The sequence below is a fragment of the Micrasema longulum genome, unplaced genomic scaffold (assembly GCF_059751315.1).
Source record: "Micrasema longulum isolate JH-2025_06_02 unplaced genomic scaffold, ASM5975131v1 h1tg000097l, whole genome shotgun sequence".
Classification (NCBI taxonomy): domain Eukaryota; kingdom Metazoa; phylum Arthropoda; class Insecta; order Trichoptera; family Brachycentridae; genus Micrasema; species Micrasema longulum.
The window spans coordinates 359,822-381,755 of NW_028277303.1; the positions used below are offsets into that span (position 1 = coordinate 359,822).

At 30.0% G+C, this 21,934-nt stretch overlaps 1 protein-coding gene across 2 annotated transcripts; it reads left to right on the plus strand.

The window, feature by feature from the left end:
- Positions 1–1,487: 1,487 nt before the first annotated feature.
- On the plus strand, positions 1,488–21,934 carry LOC148284662 (1-acylglycerol-3-phosphate O-acyltransferase Pnpla3-like). Of its 2 annotated transcripts, XM_088235993.1 has the most exons (10): positions 1,538–1,847; positions 8,489–8,721; positions 10,472–10,660; positions 11,797–12,057; positions 14,123–14,298; positions 15,003–15,065; positions 16,765–16,911; positions 17,416–17,581; positions 18,051–18,186; positions 18,309–21,934. In XM_088235993.1, exons 1-10 carry the CDS (start codon positions 1,688–1,690, stop codon positions 18,512–18,514), a joined length of 1,737 nt encoding a protein of 578 aa, XP_088092119.1. In that variant the 5' UTR covers positions 1,538–1,687; the 3' UTR covers positions 18,515–21,934. The 2 variants fall into 2 exon arrangements, with proteins under 2 accessions (XP_088092127.1, XP_088092119.1); XM_088236001.1 differs by lacking the exon at positions 15,003–15,065 and having other exon boundaries at positions 1,488–1,847.

The window sequence follows — 21,934 nt, forward strand, 5'->3', positions numbered from 1 at the left end:
TAATTATTTTCAATTTATATATACTTTATGAAAATTATTTGGATAATTCACAACTAATTATAGGATTTATGAAAACAATAGATAAGCAAAAAAATATAGATTATAATATGTACCCATATTAAATGTGTTTTATTTTATAATAAAAAAACAACTTTCTTTTGGATCATCTCCATCTTAGAACAGGCTGAGCCATGTTAGATGGAGACTATCATAAACAGAGAACACTCCATTTTCATTTTATATTTTTTTGGTTTTATATAGATTTCCTGTTATTAAATATGTGTACTAATTTTATGCAATAAATTTACAAAATAAAAAAATAAAATAAAAAAACTTTTTTGTGTCAAATAGGAATTTTAATAAATCGTGAAAACATAATTTAATAAATTGTAACCATATGAGATTTTTTTAATAATACACAATCTATTTCTCCCTATATTCCCTACACTCCCTACATTCTACTTCGGAATCCATCACACTGTGAATCAGAGGATTATGTAGAACAAGTTAAATGTGAATGTGAAGACCTTACTAGTTTTTAATCTATTTAATATTTGCGCTTTAAAATATAACATTTGTTTTTCTGAATAATTTTTCAAATAGTTACCAAACCCCGCATGTAGAAAATATTTTGGGTTTTATATTTATGTAGGTGCCCATATATTGGAAATAATTTGAACTCTGAAAATAATTTCAAAAAAAAATTCATAATATTGCTTATTGAATTAGGTATAGTTTCAAATTCAAACAAACAAAAACCACCGGTACGTTTCCCTGTAAAAGTGGGCGGAGGATAAAACTTTGTATTTGCATTCAGACCTTGCTTCATGTGCATTCGTGCATATTCTCATGCTAGCACGATGATTATTATGACTTTTGACATGTCCATCTTTAAGTTAAAAAAAATATTAGTCAGGCAACGTCTCTTAGTCTTTCTGATTATCTGAATCCATCAACATTTGCATCATAAACTTTTTTATGTACCTATTTACTTTTGTTTATTATTTTGATATTATTTGGGTTATTTTTCCTTTTTACTTTTTATTGTCAATGAGGAAGTTCAGTGTTTTTATTTTATTTTTTGTTTGTTAAACTAAATATAAAGTATTATCAGCGCTGCGATTTTGTAAAGTATTGTATATCTGAAAGAACTCCGCGTTTGACGTCAAATGTTCTTCTCTGTCAGTTCTCCCGATTGGTTTGTTTACGGTAAGAAAATCAGATATCTTTCACAGCTCTCATCATATCAGTGCGTTTTTATTATCTTTTTCGTACATTTTCAAGAAACCTTGCTGTAATGCTCTAATTTTTACCGCGCACAAGAAAACATTTTTTGTATCCAATTTCCCGTAGGGTTAAGTTCCTCATTTTAGGCAAGTAGGACCTAAAATCGATCAAATCGTTTTCCATCGATCAATCGATTACTATTTAGTAATGTGGACAGCCCTATAGGGCTGTATTTATATTATATTTATATTTCGCAATTAGCCGCTAGATGGCAGTATTGTAACGAAATGTCATGTTGAGACTTGTGACCGTTATCAGCTGTTTACTTTTTGTCACTCGCGATTGATAGTGGGCCGTAGCGTATTTATAATAATTCGTCGACGTTTACTCGAATATAGTTATCAAAATACATCGGTTCAGTGCGGAGTGATTGTGTTTTTGTTACAAATAAGAGAATATTATGAATCTATCATTCGCAGGATGTGGTTTTCTAGGAATTTATCATGTCGGGGTGGCTGTATGTTTCAGAAAATATGCGCCGCATTTGTTATTAGATAAAATATCGGGAGCTTCAGCTGGAGCCATATCAGCATGTTGCTTGCTTTGTGATCTTCCTTTAGGTAAGATTTTGATTCATTCTGTGACTATCAATAACGTCACGCTACGAAATCCGCTTTGTTTTGTAACCTTCACAAGCGCGTAAACAAGAGTCATGTCATTTCTTATCAGTGACGTAAACTTAGTTTTACGATTATCTGATTTATAATTTTAATTTCATCTCTTTCGATGTATCTTCTCGTTGTCCCGAGTAATTTTTATTGCCACCGTACCTTTCTCCGCGCATTTCATTAACTTTTACTTTCACATTTAATAGATTCAACTTTCTATACAATATTGATAGTACCTGTTTAAACCTGCATGAAACTCGCCTTTAATTCGATTAATGCTAATTTTTTCTCAATTACTTTCACCTGCGTGAACTTTTTTTAGAAAATTATCACCAATAAATAAATCCAAAATATATCGATGGTACTTACTTACTGTTTTTTTCCATTATTTTATGCTTAATATTGCTCCGGAGTTGTACTTGATTGATTATGTTACCTTACTTTGTTAATTACGTATTTTGCAAAACCTGAAAAACGTATACTAGCTTTGTTTTTGTTCTCCTGTAAACCTCGCAAAACGCAGATTCCGTAGTATATGTAATGTACGGACCGTGGATATTTCATGTCAAACTTATCGGTAATCGAATACAGAACTCCAGGCATAGTTGTTAAATGCGCTAACTACTAGACAATGTAATAGACCTCGGAACATAATGTACCTGCAAGTATTTACAACTCTACTTTTCATTAGTTCAATAATTCCTAATTCATTAGTAGATATTTGATGTACCTACTCGTGATATGATAAAATCGTCCTATTTTCTTACCTTTCTGTGCGTTTTACTAGACTACAGCCTTAATTTACAGTTTTGTCAATTTATTTATTTAATATTAATATTCAATATTTATTTTTGCACCACAACAGGCCAGGACGCCCAATTACAGTGGTGAATTACATCACAGAATACCCAGGCTTGAGAAAAATCACATTCAATTTTTGTGTTCTCACCGGGAATCGAACCCGGAACCTTCCGTTTGTGAGTCAAGCGTCTTGACCACTACACCACGGAGGCCGCCAAATTTAGCTATAAATTATATTGATTTAATAATTTAAAAAAATATTATACTGTCTCTTAGGCAACTCACTATTTCCAATATGATGCAACTTTTACAAGCTACAATAAATAAACATTTTTACCCAACACTTTGAAATATGTTACAACATGTATCGCATGTTTACCTATTTATTTTGCAAGTTATCATTTTATAGGAATTTTAGTTCACATTCTTAATTAATCCATTTTTAAGAAAAAATAAATTGTCGTCTCCCCGGAAATCGATCTTGAAACCCCAGGCAAACATCTAAGCCATTACACCACGGAAGTCATTATAAGGTCTTAAAACTGTTTGTGAAAATCTTTAACTGAATGCATGCATATTATACAATATTTTATACATCTTTATTTATGTCATTTATGCTGTTTTTCCTGATGAAATTCAACATAATATAAATGATCCTGTCAGGCGTCGTGGCTTAGTTGGTTATACGGCCAACTGTGAAACTGGCATCGCGGGTTCGATTCCCGCCAGTTGCAAGAAAAAAATCAAACAAAAATTTTATCTCAATTGGTCAGGGTGTTGTGGTGTATAATTCATAACTTCCTTCCGTATCTTTTCTTCCCTACCTGCTGACAAGTCTCTAAAATAGAGACTTTGCGGGTTATTCCTTTAAATAAAATGCTGTCCACAAGCCAATAAATAAATACAAATATTATACTAAAAACATATAAATTTTCATGTCTCAAATAATTACCTCATGGTGAGATTTCTTTATTTGATAAACCCATTCTCTTTGTCTCTAATTTTAAAAATATGTATGTATTTAACCCTCCCTCCCCGGTGATGTGTAGCTAGTAAACATTGCGTCTAATAAGTTTAATATCTTTATAAATCTAATAAATATTGGGTTTAGATTTTCAGTATTCCTCCATTACACATTTACGTATCGACTGAAATAATTTGTTATTAAATAATAAGTACTTATTACTTATTAGGCACAAAAAAGCATTTTATCGGAAATCGGGGATAAATTACAAATATCATCAAAAGTATACTCACAGTATATCAATAACACTTGGCATTACATGTCCACTACATGTCCAGTCACGTAATCCAGTACTAGCTACTTAGTAGCTTTCGGGAAGTTGGCGCGGGTGCACGTTTCGCCCGAGTCGTTAGCAATACCCAATGGTTTTTTCATGTTTTCAACACTTCGATTTAAAATATTATCATCTTTGAATTAAATTATGCTTAATTAAAGCCATTTTCTATGAATATTCCATTTTTCCCTTTTTAAATCTCTTATTTTTTAATGTGTAGTTACTACACAGCACCGTAATGCGCGAGTGTTTTTAGGACAGTAAGGGAAAGGTTAAAAAAGAAATAAAATACTATTTGTGTAATATTAATTATATTTTCTGATTCACAAACATGTAGTACTTAATTAATACATTAGACTATTGTGCATAATGCCCCGGGTTTGATTCCAACAAAATTGAATTGAAATATTTTTAAGGGTGCTTTTTTACTGCCATATTTCATTATTTCCTTGGACTGGTGAAGAACAAGACTGTTTTTCTTATTATGTAACAAATAATTTAGATACTTGGCAATCGATGTACCAATGCTGTATGAAGCTATCCCTATAAATGAATTATGGATTAGGCATTATTGATGTGTACAAACATGGACACTGGGAAAAAAATTAAAGACATAAGCTCGGTGTCTAAAATTTGGTGCTAGATGCTATGCCATATGTGAAATGCAAGAAGCACAAACGTCTCTCCTCCAGAAACCACTAATAAACTAATGACTCCACAACATGCAAAAATAGGATAAAATCTTATTTCAGTCATAATATAGCGATAAAGAATAAAAGTATCAGAAAGCTGGTAGTAACAGAGAGTTTTTATTATTCATTTAACGTTTTGTACATACATATTAGTAATAATACGAGAAAAAATTAAATAAAATAAGTACAAAAATAGGACTAGATTATTAGAGATTAAGAAAACAATGTACCCTGTAATGTTTTTTTTTCATATTTTTTTATTGACAACAAAACGAGGAAAATAGGTATGTCATTTTGTTTTGAAAAAATATTTATGTATGTTTTATTGTAACAAAGTTGTATAATCTGAGATTCAATCAAGAGAAATAAAAAATACTTTTGAAAAAGAAAAATCATTTCACAGATATTGCCGGCGTACTGACGATGTGTTAATAAATAAATATTGATCCTAGTCTTTAATGCGAAAAGGGAATAAAGAGATAAGAAAAAAGGAAAGATTAAAGAAGAAAAAGAAGATGTTTTTTCAGGCGTGATTTAAAGAGCACAGAGTTTGAGAGTAGATTTAAAGAGTAGAGGGTAAGCAAGCAAAAGGATCTGATTCCTCGTTAATCCCTGCTGTCAGCTTAGTTTATGAGCAGGAGAAATGGAGACGTACCATATATATGTCTAGTGCTTGATGTCCCCGGAGACCGTGACGCTCATAATTTAAAACAATGAAGAAGAAGGTTTTGTTTTTCAAATCAGCCAAAAATACTGCTTTATATTCTTATTCATAATCTCATTCAAATTATATAAATGCTCTCTGTATTGTGAATACCTGCATATTAATCAGTCAACATTGTAAAGGTGATTGATCTAAACGGGGTTGAAGTTTGAATACCAAAATACTTACTTCGCATTATCTGACGATAAACGTCACAAAGTGAGATAAAATTGATTACAATGATTATTGCTTATTTTTAATTAAACAAATGTTATCTTCTCATAAAGCTTATTGGGTTGATATCAGTGACCTTTAAACAAACTTGATAAAAAGTTTTTCGCACACTTTTATTATTACATCATATCAAATTTTGATGAGCCACTATCATTCAATTTCACCTATTTCTTAATCTAGGCTTATTCTAATTTTTAAGCTTCTGCGCCTTTCTCTTTGACCGATTAACATTATTTTATAACTTGTACCTAAACATGTAATTTTTACTATGACATTTTAAACCAATTACATGGGAATCTTAAGTAACGAAAAAGCTGATGAATTGGCAAGGCTGGGAGCTGAGACAGCCCAAATAGGCCCTGAGCCCTACTGTGCGTTGCCCAAATGTGCTCCTCGTAACGAGCTTAGTTCATGGGCCAGGAAGCAGAGCGTAATGCTTTGGCAAAAGTACCTGGTCAGCACCATGCGAAGGAACTGATAAAAGGGTACTCGCAAAGGTTTGCCTTCGACCTAATAAAGCTCAACTGAAATCAAGTGAGGGTTATCACTAGAACCCTTACAAGGCAATGCAGATTGAACAAACACCTTGCCACCTGGGCTTGGAGGGGGATATTTAGCAAAATGAGAACCCTCGCCTTCCACACAGCAGCCAGGCTCTTTATAGACCTGGGATTGGAGGGCGAGAACTATTCACGGGGGCCCTTTACAATAGAACTTCACAGGTCGCTGTGACATCAGAATCTTAAAGCATAGCACTGAACCCCACCTCTAAGAATAAGAATAATAAGGATCTTAAGACTAATTATCTTAGTTTTTGTAATGAACAATAATAATTTATTAACACTACAATCGAAAACTCAATAATTATTGGGTAGTAAAGATGAGTAATGAAATGAATATGTAATATTTACTTAGTATAGTTTTTGTTAGAAAATCACAGTATGTCAATTGTTTCTAAGCATAAAACCTGTTTGTGTCATATCTACACTGTGTTTTTGCATCTCTAGATACTGTGCTTAAAAAAACATTGTATTGTTTTTCGTACTGAAATATTTTTTTTACTGCTTGTTGCTTTATTTATTTATTTATATATACGCCCAATGGCATATTTATGCATAGAAAATTATTATAAAGAAAAGTAGAAAGACACAATGGTATATGGTAGACTTTGTGGGAGTGGAAGCGGAAGCGGGAGAGAGGTGTTTATAATTGAATTTGATTCAGTGATCGTTTGAAAGAAGACAACTTGTTATCAAAGAAATCAAAACTGGTATGTTTGTTGGCAGACCTAAGAATTCTAGGCATATTTATTTATTTAATGCACAAAATACACAATTTTATCATAGAGCACAATTATATTTTTTATGTCCCGACTTGTTAGAAAATTCCGTGTTAAGTCGGGACTCTTCTATATATAAATCAAAAACATTTATTAACATATTAAACAACATACAAAATAATCAAAACAATATACAAAATAATAATCGAAAAATATAAATAATAAAAATTTATTCATGTCGTAAAATGGAATGTAGAAAAGTTATATAATAATACATGGCAATATGTTATTAATAATTTATAGTAATTTTATAATTCAATTCGGTAATTAATTGATAGTAAAAATAAATACAAAATAATACAATAAAGTAATAATAGTAACACATCTGCATATATGGTAGAATATGTAATTTAATAAACATAATAATAAAGTTAAAATATATGTTTACAAATAATAATGAAGACAGCATCGATATTATATATTTATTCCCGAAGCAATCTTATACAGTGGTCTCTACCCCTCGATAAAATCCAATTGTGGATCTTCATCTTAAATATAGACGTGTTTTTGGAGAACTTAATATGTTCATCCAAGACGTTGAACACTCTTGGAGCTATATATGGAAAGTTTTTCCGAGAAAACATCGTACTTGTTCTCGGTATTAAGTAGTTTAGGTGACGCGAAAACCTCGTACAGGCATTCCGTTGGGACCTCCTTCCGTAGTCGCCTGGCCAAAAAATTGTCAATACTTTCTTAATATAAATTTTTCGGATATCAAGTACCTTTAACAATTGAAATAATGGTTCAGATGGATAAGTCGGAGGACACCGAAGCATAACTCTAAGGATTAGTTTTTGCGTGTTGATTAGGGAGGGGGTCCATGACAATTGTCGAGCGACCTCCCCAGCCAATTATGCCATAGGCAGCCACCAATTGGAAAAGCGAAAAGTAGACATTTTTGAGATTGCTATCATGACATGACACGAGGGTAATGAAAACCATAGTTAGTTCTATGGTTATTGGTATGAAAGAGTAAGTTTTGTCTGAGGTTTCTAGTAGGGATATTTAACTTTATTGAGCTCAGTAGTTCAGGTTATATACATTATACCAAATGGTTCGAAATTTCTTATGGAAAATTACCTCATATTTATTTATTTATGTCAAAAACATACTAAACCAAAAAGCTTATGAGAGCAGTATACAGTAAACACTATAAGGCAGACTTATCTCCACTCGATTTCTTTTTACAGGATTTTTACCTGAAAACAGCTATTGAGTCAAAAACACCTGTCCAAAATTCATTCACAGAACTGAATTCTTTTCCGCCTGAACATGGAGAAATAAATCAATATTTTTTTATTTTGTTGTTATTTTGAACTAAATGATGTACACTCATAAGCTAATAATTAATCATTATTACAAATAAACAAAATTAATATATATATTGTAATAATATTAGTATGTATACTTGCAGTCATTAAATATTATTTTATCTTTTCAACTCTCACATCCACTCCTCAAAATTGTTCTTTATATCTATTTTAATTTTATATTATATATAAGTGTTATATTTTTGTTCTTTAAAGGGGAGATTACGAGCGATATGCTGCGTGTTATTAGCGAGGCACGGTCAGGTTCCCTGGGTCCTTTTAGTCCCTCCTTCAACGTGCAGAGTGTCCTTCTGGAAGGTTTGGCTAAGTTCTTGCCTAATGATGCTCACATCAAAGTTAGCGGTAAACTACACATCTCCCTGACCAGAGTTTATGATGGAAAAAACGTCATTGTCTCACAATTCAACAGCAAACAAGATCTTCTACAGGTTACATATTAAATTTATTATCTTAGTTTTTTTTTTTTTTTCAAAGTTAAAAGTTAATTATTTTTGTTTTTAAATGTTTTTCATTCCTTCCTCCATACAATCTTACCTAATGAGACAGATAATTACAAAACCAATCAACTGTCAAAAATATGTATAATATAAATAAGAAATGAGGGATTTCAGTGGATTTTTTACATTTTATTATTTGTTTATAGACTATCAAACTAAACCAATAAAAACTTGAAATATTTTTGTGTATCGTATTATCAGCACTATGATTTTTAAAATTTAAAAATTACTCCGTATGTGACGTCACAAGTTCTCTTTGGTATGTTCTGCTGATTAGTAAATTTACTTCCCGTAAACCGGAAATCTATCACAACACTCGATCATTGGTTGATTCGGAAAAACTAGTAACGTCGTTCAAAGTATTTTGTTTTTATTATTTTTTTCATACATTTCAAGCTTCGCCGTATAATTGAATGCTCTAATTTTTAACGTGCGTAAAAAAGCATTTTTTATATCCAATTTCTCGTAGCAATGAACTTCCTCATTGTAGTGATTTCGCATTTATATATTACGCAGACATGGTATAGTCTAAGATTATAACCAAGTTGCACAGCATCCCGCACTGTGCCAACAGGTGTCCTGCAAGACATCTGACCCTCTGATATTTAGTATTTTGAAAAATGTTCTGACAAAATATTGTAAACAAAAAACAACATTTTAATCCGATTTGTATATAACTAGCAAACATTTTAATGGAATAAATATTTAAAATATTCCTCTTTTTTATTATATTACAATTTTCTTATTGTATAAATGTAGATACCATTCAAAACATCAATCAATGTATACAAAAGCATCAGTATCCATTATCATACAATACATGCCTAGTCAGATTAAAATGTATTTGGATCAATAAATTATTAACTCTTAATCCGAATTATATCATAATAACCCTTTAATCCCAGCCTTAATTGCATAAATAATCTCTAGCAATTTTTTAACAAGAATCGGTAGTTTGTATTTAATTTTTTTATCTCTGTTAATAGCTATTGAGTTATATCAGCAAGTTTATAAAATATCACTGAAGATTATTTATAAATAGTTGGAAATAGTCTTTCTAGCTTTGTTTAGAAATATGCATATCCGCATTTCAAGTAAGGTAAATCGATTTATCAAAACAAAAATACATGAAATTATTTTTTATTTATTTTTTAAAAATATGTTTAAAAATTACGTTCTTTTTATTTACCCAATCAATTTTGGATCTGTTTTCAACAAGTTGTAAATAACTCACTATTATAAAATGGAAATCATGTTGGGGTAGAGTGGGGTTCGAACCTCAGACCTCTGATCCTTGAGTTTGCAACCCGATTCATTCAGCTCAGTAAAATGTACATTAAAAATATACAGGTTCTATGTAAAACATTAACAGTGACCTTTTAGGTAAAAAGAAGTGTAAAAATTATATGAATTGAAAATTTATGATATTACAAATTATAAATATTTTATTTATTTATTTGATTTATATATATTGATCTCTTTCAATGCTAAAGCGACTGACGGGATTTATTAAACTATCAATTCTTAAAGTTACAAAAATATATTACATTTTACATAAAAACTTATATGATCGGCCCTGTGGAATTAAAAGTGATAAGATTTAAAACTGTTGTGCATTATTATTTATCATTTAAATTATTTTTTGTTATTACATTTTCTCAATGTATTACTTTTATTTTAGGCTTTACTGGCATCATGCTTTATCCCAGTTTTCTCAGGCTTACTTCCACCCAGATTCCACGGCATTCGATATATGGATGGTGGCTTCAGTGACAACTTACCTATTCTCGATGAGAACACCATCACCGTGAGTCCTTTCTGCGGAGAAAGTGACATATGTCCAAGGGATCTGAGCTCTCAACTTTTTCACGTGAGATTATTTTTACAATATAAATAATACAATCTGTTATCTTTGTTTTATTAGAATTATCTCAAAACTCCAAAACATATTTTTTCATGCATTACAAGGTGAAGGACATTATTAAACGTTTGCGTCATATTTTACGACTTACGTCTTGAGTTATGTAATTATTCATAAACGTGCTGTGCCATTTTCCTCTATTATCCAATAATATTTGCATTTTTTTATGTTAATGTTAACTGACTGACATTGGGGACATATTAAAGATTCACTTCACCGGCACTTGCATACAAAATGCAATGTTTTGAGAAATTCAATTTAACTGTGTATGCTGAAAAATAGCAGTTTTAACATTTATTCAAGCATTTCACCATCGCTCAAATAATTTCATTTGAGTTGCTCTACTTTTTACTAATTAGTAATAATTACTACATCTGGGTCACCAGCACCTTGAAATCTTTCATTACTCATTATTCAACTAAAATTGATGCCAATTAAACAAAGAAATTTAGTTTGCATTTTCACTTAATATAGCTCGTCCATGAAAATGCTGGTATTATTTTGATTTGATTTGTTGAGGTTTTTTTTTGCTCCCATGTATGTTCTATTTCCACTTAACCCTTAATTGCACGGTGTATCTAATTTGCTACATACCACAAAAATGACCATAAAATTACCTAATGCAAATGATTTTGTGATGTTGTCAATTACATACTGAGCCGAGGCTCAGGTTCTTCCATCTGAACTTCGCAAAGATAAAACAAATCATTGGATGGTACATGAATCAAGACAACGCTGTAAATCGCCTAAATTAAAATGTCAATGTGCTGTACAATTATGTATTACAAAATATAAAAATTGATATCTCTCTTCCATCAATAAATACATATATTTAAGATTAACACATTTTTTCATACCTAATGTTTCCAAGTATAACCATAGCATAGTGTAGCAAATTTGACACGTACCTGTTTTTCCTAATATTTTCTTTCAAGGATTTTTAAAACTATTTTTCCATCCATTTTTAACATATTTTTTTTATTTTTAAGTCAAAAATATTTTTTTAAAAAACACAATGAAGGGTTCCAATAAAAATAAATTGCTAAAACTATTGTTAATATGAACTCAATAAAATATTATTTTAGGTAAATGTGGCAAATACAAGTATCGAACTCTCAAAGCAGAACATTAACAGATTCACTCGAATTCTGTTCCCCCCGAAACCAGAAGTATTAAGCAACATGTGTAAGCAAGGATTTGATGATGCACTCCGATTCTTGCATAGAAACAATCTTATCTCATGCACACGCTGTCTCGCTGTTCAGTCGACCTTCCAAATTCAGGAATCTCTCGATGACTCAGTAGACTATGATCCCGAGTGCCTTGAGTGCAAACATCACAGACAGGTATGTTTCTTAACGTTTTGTCTTATTTTTAAGAAATATTGATTCCATCGTACTATTTAACGTATTTTGTCAGTGTCAAGTTGTTAAAATAGTGTGTTTTCTCTAAAAAGCGGGAAAGAGGACGTACATGAATTTGGTAGATAATGAAAACATATTAAACGTTTGAAGATCGCAAGTTTAGGAGAATATGGTATTTTCTTGTTTTTTATAATTTTTGTTTTTAAATAAGATAAAAATTACTATGAAAACGGTATTAATATTTTAATATGCAAATTTTGAAATACCTGAAAACGAGACGTTTCACACCCTGTAGGACAAACGGCACATATGACGTTTTGGCGTCAAAACGTTTATTAGAAGCGCAGTTGGTATTCATAACGCGTGATGTCAAATGACGTGATGCCAACTGCCGGCCATTTTATATGTGCTCATTTTTAAACCAGAAAATTATAAATGAAAACTTATTTTGATGACATTGATAATTATATCATTAGAATCGTAAAAATCCATTCTAAATATATATTATATCTTTAACATTATTTCCGACTTGTGAAATTACCCTATTGAGAAGGATTAGCTTTCATATTAGTAGGTTAAGGGTGTGTTAAAAAAAAAAGTCAGGAAGAAAATAATCTATATTGATAAGGTGATAGAATATTACGTAGTTTTTGTTTTGTCATGATACATTAAGCTTCTGTATTTTTCATTATTTATAATTATGCTCTTCCTCTTACGTCGGTACACCGATTGAACTGGAGGCTGAATAATCAGTTTTACACTTCAGGCGTCAGTTTAGAGACTATTGCAGAGAGAAAACATCTTTCAAAATAAATATTTAATATTGACCACATCGGGAATGAAACCCGAAATCACATGCATAGTAACAAAAGGTGGTAACCATTACACCAGGAGGCAGAAAAATGTATATATACTACCTATTTGTTATTTTAGTTCGCACATTTATAATAAATATAATTAATAAATTGTATTATCTGCTTCTTGTTTTGTAATGTTTTTAACTTAGTGTTTGTAGCTGACTCAGTGTCAGTGCGCAGTGTCATAAAAAGTAGATTTGATTTCCGTTTCGCAATCAACTGAATGTTTTCTGGGATGATACATCTAAAAATAAATTTCTCGCCATTAATATAAACACTACTATTTGCTGTAAGTAAAATATAATTAATAAATAATTTTATTAATTAATGATATCAAAATGGTACAAACAAATAGAATTGTATAGAAAATAATAAACTAGAAAATGTTTAAAAATGTGAAATTTTTATTTCAACATTTTTCGTGTCATAATAAAATTTGACTATCAACAGTCTTCCTGAGGCAGTGATAAAAAATAAATCATCTTGTCCATATCCACATCTGACGGTGAATAGGGCACTGCATTGGTAAAAAGATAAAATCACACATGCCCCTTTATAGTCGAAGGAAAAACACTTAGAATGTTTATAACCTTCAAAGGATGTTTTTATTATAAGATTTTCACTATAATACTATACATAAGGACCGTATTATATTGTTATAATCCTGAGAATGCATTTAGTTCAAGAACGTTTAAAAATTATATCTCATTTTCAATAAGATTGTGTATTTGTTTATTGATATGCCTCTTTTCCAAACAAGCCTTGTGTATTGTTTCATTTGGAATATTATCAGAATAAATATTTACTTAGCCACATTCCCTGTTTACTAATTTCAACACAACAGATCAGATAGGCTACATTCAAAAATACTGATACTTTTTAATGAATAAACTATGCATGTACATACATATATTAAATTACCCCTAGTTGATATTATGCGAGTTTAAGTAATTAGTATCATGAAATACTTATTTAATAATAAAAAAATCATTGCAATATTTTACTATTTACCAATACTCGCATATCACAGGTAAGAAATATCATCTTATCTTCAGGCAATCAATTATCAAGATAACACTGCACTTTATACACATGCAGTACCCTATCCAATACTAGATGCAAATAAATTAAGAATAGCAAATATTTTGGATTTCTACATGAGTAGTTAATTTTTTCAATCTTTTTCGTAGGAAGCCTTAGTTGCGAATTTACCTGATACCGTAGTTACTGTGTTCCAAAATGCCATAGACTCGGCAAATCAAGGCTTGATGAATTGGGTGTTTAAGCATCGCAGCATGAAACTTCTCTCCCTCCTTACGCTCCCCTGTACACTGCCCGTGGATATAGTTTACGCCACATTCACTAAGTAAGTAACTCCATCGCTCCCGTATCCTCACTCGAGGTCGCTGAACCAATTAACATACACTCATTGTTCTAGTTTGAGCACAATGTATTGTCCCAAATACCTGACTCACTGAATAATTCTTATCATTTGTAAATATTTGAATAAATATTAACCAATATTGTGAAATTATCTCAATTGACTTAATATTTTTCTCTTGTTCGTTGGTCAACACATTCTTAATTTTGCGAAAATTTCTTTTGCTAAGCATATCAAGTGTATTAAGACATTTTGATAAAAAATAAAAAAAATTAAACAAAAAATTACCAACAAAATTTAAAAATACAGATTTAAAAAAAAACAACAGCTGTATCAATAATTATAAAAAATTGTACTTTTGATACCTTTTCTCCAAGAATGAATTTACTTAATTATAAACTGATTGAACACAAGAAATATTTTTGTCTCTTTTACGAAAAAATGTATGGAATCAACCAGTCTTTCTATTTTTAAAATAAAAAACAGTTTTGAATTAGTGGGTACTTAAGTATCTTTTTTTTAGCATTGCACATTTTAATTAAACCGTAAATAAATGTGTTGATTTTCAGCAAACTTGTTATGAAGTAAAATCCTCGACTTGTAATAGGTTTTCTAAATGAGAGTTCATAATATGATTGTATGTTTAGTTTTATTGGTGGTTCTATTGAGACTCATACTCTTCAATACAGGGTCATAGGCAACGTTGTGATCACACGTCGCGGATGTGGAAAGCACTTGAGTATTAAAAAGAGGTAAAATATCACATTACGGTGGTAATGTCGCTGTTGCTTAGGCTTTATCACTCTTATTGTGTACCGATTAAGGTAAATTGGAAAATGTATTATTTATTGTGTCTAACGTTGGAAGGGTTTTTGGAAATACGTGTTTTATTTACTGCTTGTTTATTTACTTGTTCATACAAATTCCATGCAATGTAAACCTACTTATGTATCAAAGCTTTATAAAATGCCTTCAGAAATCTTTTTTTTATCTCCGTGTGATTAGTTTATATTTGGATTTTTTAAATCAAATAGAAACTAAACAATCTGGAAAAGTAGTTTAATCATAGATTCATTTTTCCTTTTATTTAAAGTCTAAAACTCTCTTTAAAAAAAACTATTATAAGTTATTTTGTTTATCTATTCGTTTTGTGTTCATTGAGTGTATGTTTTATATAAATTTATGTATATTATTGTAAATTATCGTTGTATTTCATCTGTGCTAGAAAGCGTTATTTATTTTCACTGTGATTATATTTTAAGGACTTTAGGAACAACATCTTTTGGTCAAATTGAACCCGAAATCAGATTTTGTTTGTGACTTGTGTCTGACTAAATATTTCATTCATTTGTCAACCTTACCAAATAAGACTGTCCATAAACCTCTTATTCAGCAATAATGTCTGGCTGAATTTTACTATTGAAAAATAAAATAAATACAAATTTACAGCTGCAAAAGCAACCACTTCAGGCCTTAAAACTCATACATATGAGATCATATTTCAAACCTCACGTTAGTTGCTTATTGCAATCAGTCTTGGTTTTCTTATGTTTTTTAGATTCTAGACTTAAAACCTCAGTCAACTTATGCATATCATAATATTTTTCCTGCAGCTTACAGGTATCAGTAACATTTTGCTTTGCTGTGACTCTTTTTATTATTTATGGTATTTGAATATAGAAAGGAATCTGTGTCCATATTATTTTTCCCTCTGAATATACTAGTTTGTATGAATACATATCTTTGTTTTATATTTCAAGTAGAAGATAAGCATATCACCATTTGACGTATTTATCTTTATCCTACTAGTAAATGTTTGTGATTAACACATTATAAATGTTTTTATTTTAAAAATTAGAAAATTATTTAACATTATTTTATTAAAAATATATTATTTTAACTTATAAGTATATAATATAAAGATATATACTTTTTATTTTGAATTTCTTACCATTTGATGGTTATTCAATATAAACAAATTTATTTCATTCATCTTCATAGATTATTCCACATGACCAGATTAATTTATTCTATATTTTTATCGTAGGTACTTTATTATATATGTATATTTTTTTATACATAAATATGAGCTACACACATTGTATATTTCTGTGGTGCTTTATAATACAAGTTTTTCTGCAGATTTAATGCTGTGGAACAAATGAGATAAGGCCATTTTTAATTTCTCTGTGATAAATATAAATACTGCACTGATTGCATAATATTGTCACTCAGTAAAGGAAAAGCTGGTATCTTTTTCAGTTGGAAATTCTTAATGTGGTGTGTGAACAAACTGGCATTTATGGGAATAATTAGGAATTTAAAAACATTGACTTATTTGCTCTTTTAGTTATGCACAAACATCACAGAAATATACCTGTCATCCATATTTCATTTACTTGTAAAAGATATACATAATTACATATGTTTAATATTAATTTGTAATCGTAGGATATTAGCTTGCAAACCCAAGATGAACTTATCATTCTGGGCCGTCTGTAGAGTATTGGTACGCCAAGCCCAAGAAATGATATACAAAAGAGAGTTATCCAGTCCACATGGTTATCATAAAACTACAGAACCACATCATGTTACCAAGTAAGTGTAGATTTATAAGTAGGCAAGTATAAAAATACTGTACAACATAATTTAGAATCAAAATATAAGAATTATACTCGATGAACATGTTTTGTTATATTTAGTATACATATGTATGCGAAAGAAAGGGAATGTTGAATCAAAATATTTTGTGGGAAAAGAACATGTCAAATGAATGCAAACATTTGCAAAAAAGAGGAAATATTATATCTTTTTTTTATATTGTTACATTATAAGTCATGATTCTAACTATAAAAAACAATTTTGAATATACATACAAATTTAATTTAATTTAATAGAAATTTACTTTGAAACTTATGTTTTATATTATCACCATATAAATACATAAATATGTATTTTATACATTGTCTACGTGTTTTGCACAGCAATGTTGTTTGATCATTTTTAAAACACAATTTCAAATTTGCATTATATGAAGTGTCATCTCTATTTAATTTTCTATGTATAACATACTCATCAATGTAATAAATTTTGTGGTTTAAGATCACATTCAACGGTTTCAAGACTGGGTGAAGTGGAAAGAAGTACTTCTAGTTTTGGAATCAATGAGAACTTGCCTCTCGATGATGACACTTTTGAACAAATTCTTCATGTAACATCCCAACATGACGCTCTCATGGCATTTTATTATACTGACAGCAACAATAAGGTATCTTTAATACTGATTTCATTACTATTTATTGTACATACTCATCATAAATAATAATAGTATTTTTCATTGAAACGTGTCATTTAATTACTGTGCCTAATTGTGCATTTGCACATCTGGTGTATATCTATAATGTTGAATATTATATTTCATTGGTAGCTGCAAGATATAAATGATAAATAGCACATAATTATATTGATAGCATTAGCGAGTATCTATTACGATGACACATTAAATACGATTGAATATAATGAACGGGTCAAATTCCAAATACTTTTTAAGACTGGTTTGACTTTATAATTTTTTGAAGCTCGGGATTACAATAAATGCTGAATGCACCATAAATTATCTAATCTTTATCATTCTAAAAAGTTAGTCATATAATTGATATAAAATGTTAGTAACAACTGTGATATTCATAACTATGTAATATTATTCACATTTATAACTGGCTTCTTTTAAATTGTAGGTGAAAATAACAGAAATATATGATGTTACCGACGTCGAAGCTGAAACTCTACAGTCTCCTACAGAAAGAGAAGTCAACAAGCAGTTGGAATTTGACAATGACTGGCCCGACGATGAAATCAACTTCTTTGACAATGGTAAAACAAATATTCAAATAAACCACACATAAATTATTACTAGTGTTTAGTAAAATTGCATATTCACCATATCTTAGTATTTATCTTAAAATATGAAATGACAATCTTTTTATGATTTTTAGAATTAGAAGGGATGTCAGAGATGTCATTGGAAGACTATATTAATGACAAAAGTATATTCTCCGATCCGGAAAGTGAGTGGGGAAGACCCAAATCTCCAGTGTACATTCAAGAAATGGACGAAGATTCCGATAGACCAGAATCTGATCAACCACTTTCAAAATTTCTTACATGCCCTGACCCAAATATGTACCGCCTCTCTCAGTAACCCGACTGTTCTACTGACATATGTTTCTCTTTATTTTTAAAAATACATGTATAGAAAGCAGGCAAGCCCACAAGTTACTCACACATAAGACATATATATAATGTTTACTATTTATGTTTGTTATTTTGTGACTAACACTAACACTTAACCAAATTTCCATCCCAAAACCCTGTGAATTTATACTGTTTCCAAATAAAGAGTAATAAATAAACTGATGTGCACATTGAAATTGATGCCACTGTACATTATCTGTATACATCGGGCCTTTAAATCGACCTTAAATGGGATTGTGATATGTTGCTTGTAAGATCCTAGTTAATTAAGTAATTCTTATGAAGTTGTATTGATTTATCTCATTTATTATGTAATCACCTGATCCTACGAGGAGGGAGTGAAGAAATAAAGGTACATTCTTCTCAATTCACAATGACCGAGTGAGGTATTATAGTGACATTATCATTGATATTAGAATAAATTTAGCTATTATGTACAATATGTACTTTAAGCACTGATCAGTGCAAAAGAAGGGTTTTAACTATTATGGCATAATTTTCTCTACCTCATCATTATTTTTTTTAAACATTTTATGGGTGTGTGCTTGTTAGACCGAAGTAAAGTTTGTGTGTATTTATTTTATCATTGCTACCCTGAAAATGTTGATGGAGCAATTTTTTTTAAATAGGAAGAATGCGTCTTTATGTTATAACTTATATTAGATGATTGTTGAGTATTCATAGGTTTTATTTATCATTTATTGTTATTATTATTGACTTAATACAATAAGGAATTTAAAATATAAATGTATAAGACATCACTGTTCTCTCAATTTAAGTTATTCCATATGACAAACGTCTTGCAAGACGTTGTTCTGATTTCAAATAATGACAATTTCTTTCAATTGCTCTAAGCATTATGAAACAGAAATATTTTAAAAAATAAATTTAAAAAACAATTATAAAGTACATGCATTGTTAAGCTAGTGTAGCAATCGTATCAAAGTGTATTATTAGACAGTGGTTCTTTTAGTAACAAGCATACATTTTGTTTGTATTTAAATTGTCTTGTATGCGGCATCTCTAATACTATTAGGTTTTTATAAAAATATATCACAGATTATTTATGAATTAAGAATAATTATCAATTATTTCTAACATTAAATGAAAAAAATAATATCGTCACAAATTATAGTACATACTTATTTATTTTTTACAGTAATCATACTTTCAAAATAGGAGTACAGTTCTTATTTTATTATATTGGAAAATGTTCATTACCATCACTGAGTTTAGGTGTGTTAGGTAGATTATTTTTTTTCCTGATGTAAAATAAACGATTTGTGGCCAAAATAAATTAATCTTACCACACATGACAATGTTATATGGTCAAGATACAATAACTACAATATTGTAACTGTTTAAACAATAACAAATAAAATATATAAAAAATTGTTCTAATTCTAAGAGCCGTATTGTGAAATTTATATGATCTAACGTTTATTTATTGTATCATTGCTGTGTGACAAAGATACGATACTGTTTGCTGTCTTTATCTGGCTTTAATGACGAACATGTTAACTCCATATCAAATTTTGCAACACTTATGCTAAATTACTAGAATGTCTCACTGTAGTAGAAACCATAAATATTTTTTATTAGAAAAAAATGTGTATTCGCTATCTCATAATTTGATACCATGATCAACTAGGGCAGGGTTTAAACCTCGGACCTCTTACAATAAATTAAGTATGGTAGGTTTGAATTATCTATACTTAAGAATACCTGCATGCATACACTATGATCAAAAAGTTCCAGTAAATAAAACAGTTTTTTTGTTAACTTTCGGGTAAATTTATTTTATTGCCTTCAAAATAGCATCCATCGGAAGCGATGCACATATGCCAATGCTTAGCCCATTCATCCATACACTTTGCATAGTCCTATGAAGGAATGGCTGGCTTTCAATTCTTTTGTCGCATTTCCTTTTGACAGGAAAAAGTCACAGAAGAAAACTGTGAGCACAACCTTGATTTTTTTTATCAACTTTGACGCGCTTTCTTTGGTTTTGGTACATTTTTATAGCGCCACTCAGATGATTGTTAGCTAGTTTCGACATCATATTCGTAAACCCATGTTTCGTCACCAGTAATTATGCGTTTCATCATGTTAGGATCGTTTGTTACCTCATTTCCTTGGCCACTGTCTTTCGGAACTGTTTTTGAACAAAATTCAGGTCTTTTAGCATAAGTCGGCAACGCATTTCATACACAAAATATCCACCTCAAGTGCTGTGCCAATCCATACGCGATGTTGAGCTCACCAACTATCTCCTGAGGCTTGCATGACGATTTTCGAGCACGATTTCCTTAACTTTTTTTTATGTTATCATCGGTTATTGATGTCGAAGGGCATCCACTACGAAGTGCATCTTCAACTTGGCACAAGAAATTTTGTTGAAAACACAAAACTTCAAACAAACTCACGTTCAATATTTTTGCCATTTTAAAATGCGACAAAGTGCAAAAACTGGACTGATGTAAAATACCAAACAACTACTAATGATACAGATGGCACTGACGTCTGACAGAAGTTTCGGGGAAAGATTTACCAATGTAAGAAAAAAAAAAATTTTTGAATTGGTAAACCACGTATCATTTAAAATACAAATTCCCGGAAGTTTTTGATCATAGTGTATTCTAAACTAAATAAGTTTTTTTTATTTTCTATTGCATGTACCTCATAAAATTTCTAAAGCTTTATGCAATCACTTTTACATATAAAAAAAAGTTACTCTTAAAATATTAACACCGGCAGGTGTAAAAAATATTAATGTTAATTATGTATTGATAGAATTTAATATAGAAACACAATATGTATGATAAACTAATGTGCATATTTTTAATAAAAAGTAACTAGTTTCATTGATTTTATGACATTTTCAAGATAAATCTTAAAAACATATTTTTTGTAATAAAAATACCAGTATTGAAAAAGTTACGAAAGCTTTGAAACCACACACAATTCTTTATTATAATCTAATTATCGAATTCTTCGATTTATTTAACTCGATAAAAAAAGATAATGTGAAATGTTTTCTTGACACGGGACATCCCAGTGATGACATATTTGCAGATGTAATTTATATATGTTTTAAGAAATATTTATGTATGCAATCTTAGTTATTTATTTGCTTTTTTTATCACTGACATCAAATATTATTTGTGATATTCTAAGCTCTTACATATGTTTTTTTAATTTTTTAAAAATTAATTTATAGTTAGATTTTTTTATCTTTCACAAATGGATATACATAATTCAGGGTGAGCAATTACTGTGTTTATGCTAATTGTATATACAAAGAAAAACAATAACAATTTCTAGTTTGATGAATCATGGATCAATCTACTTATTTTTATTCCAAAAA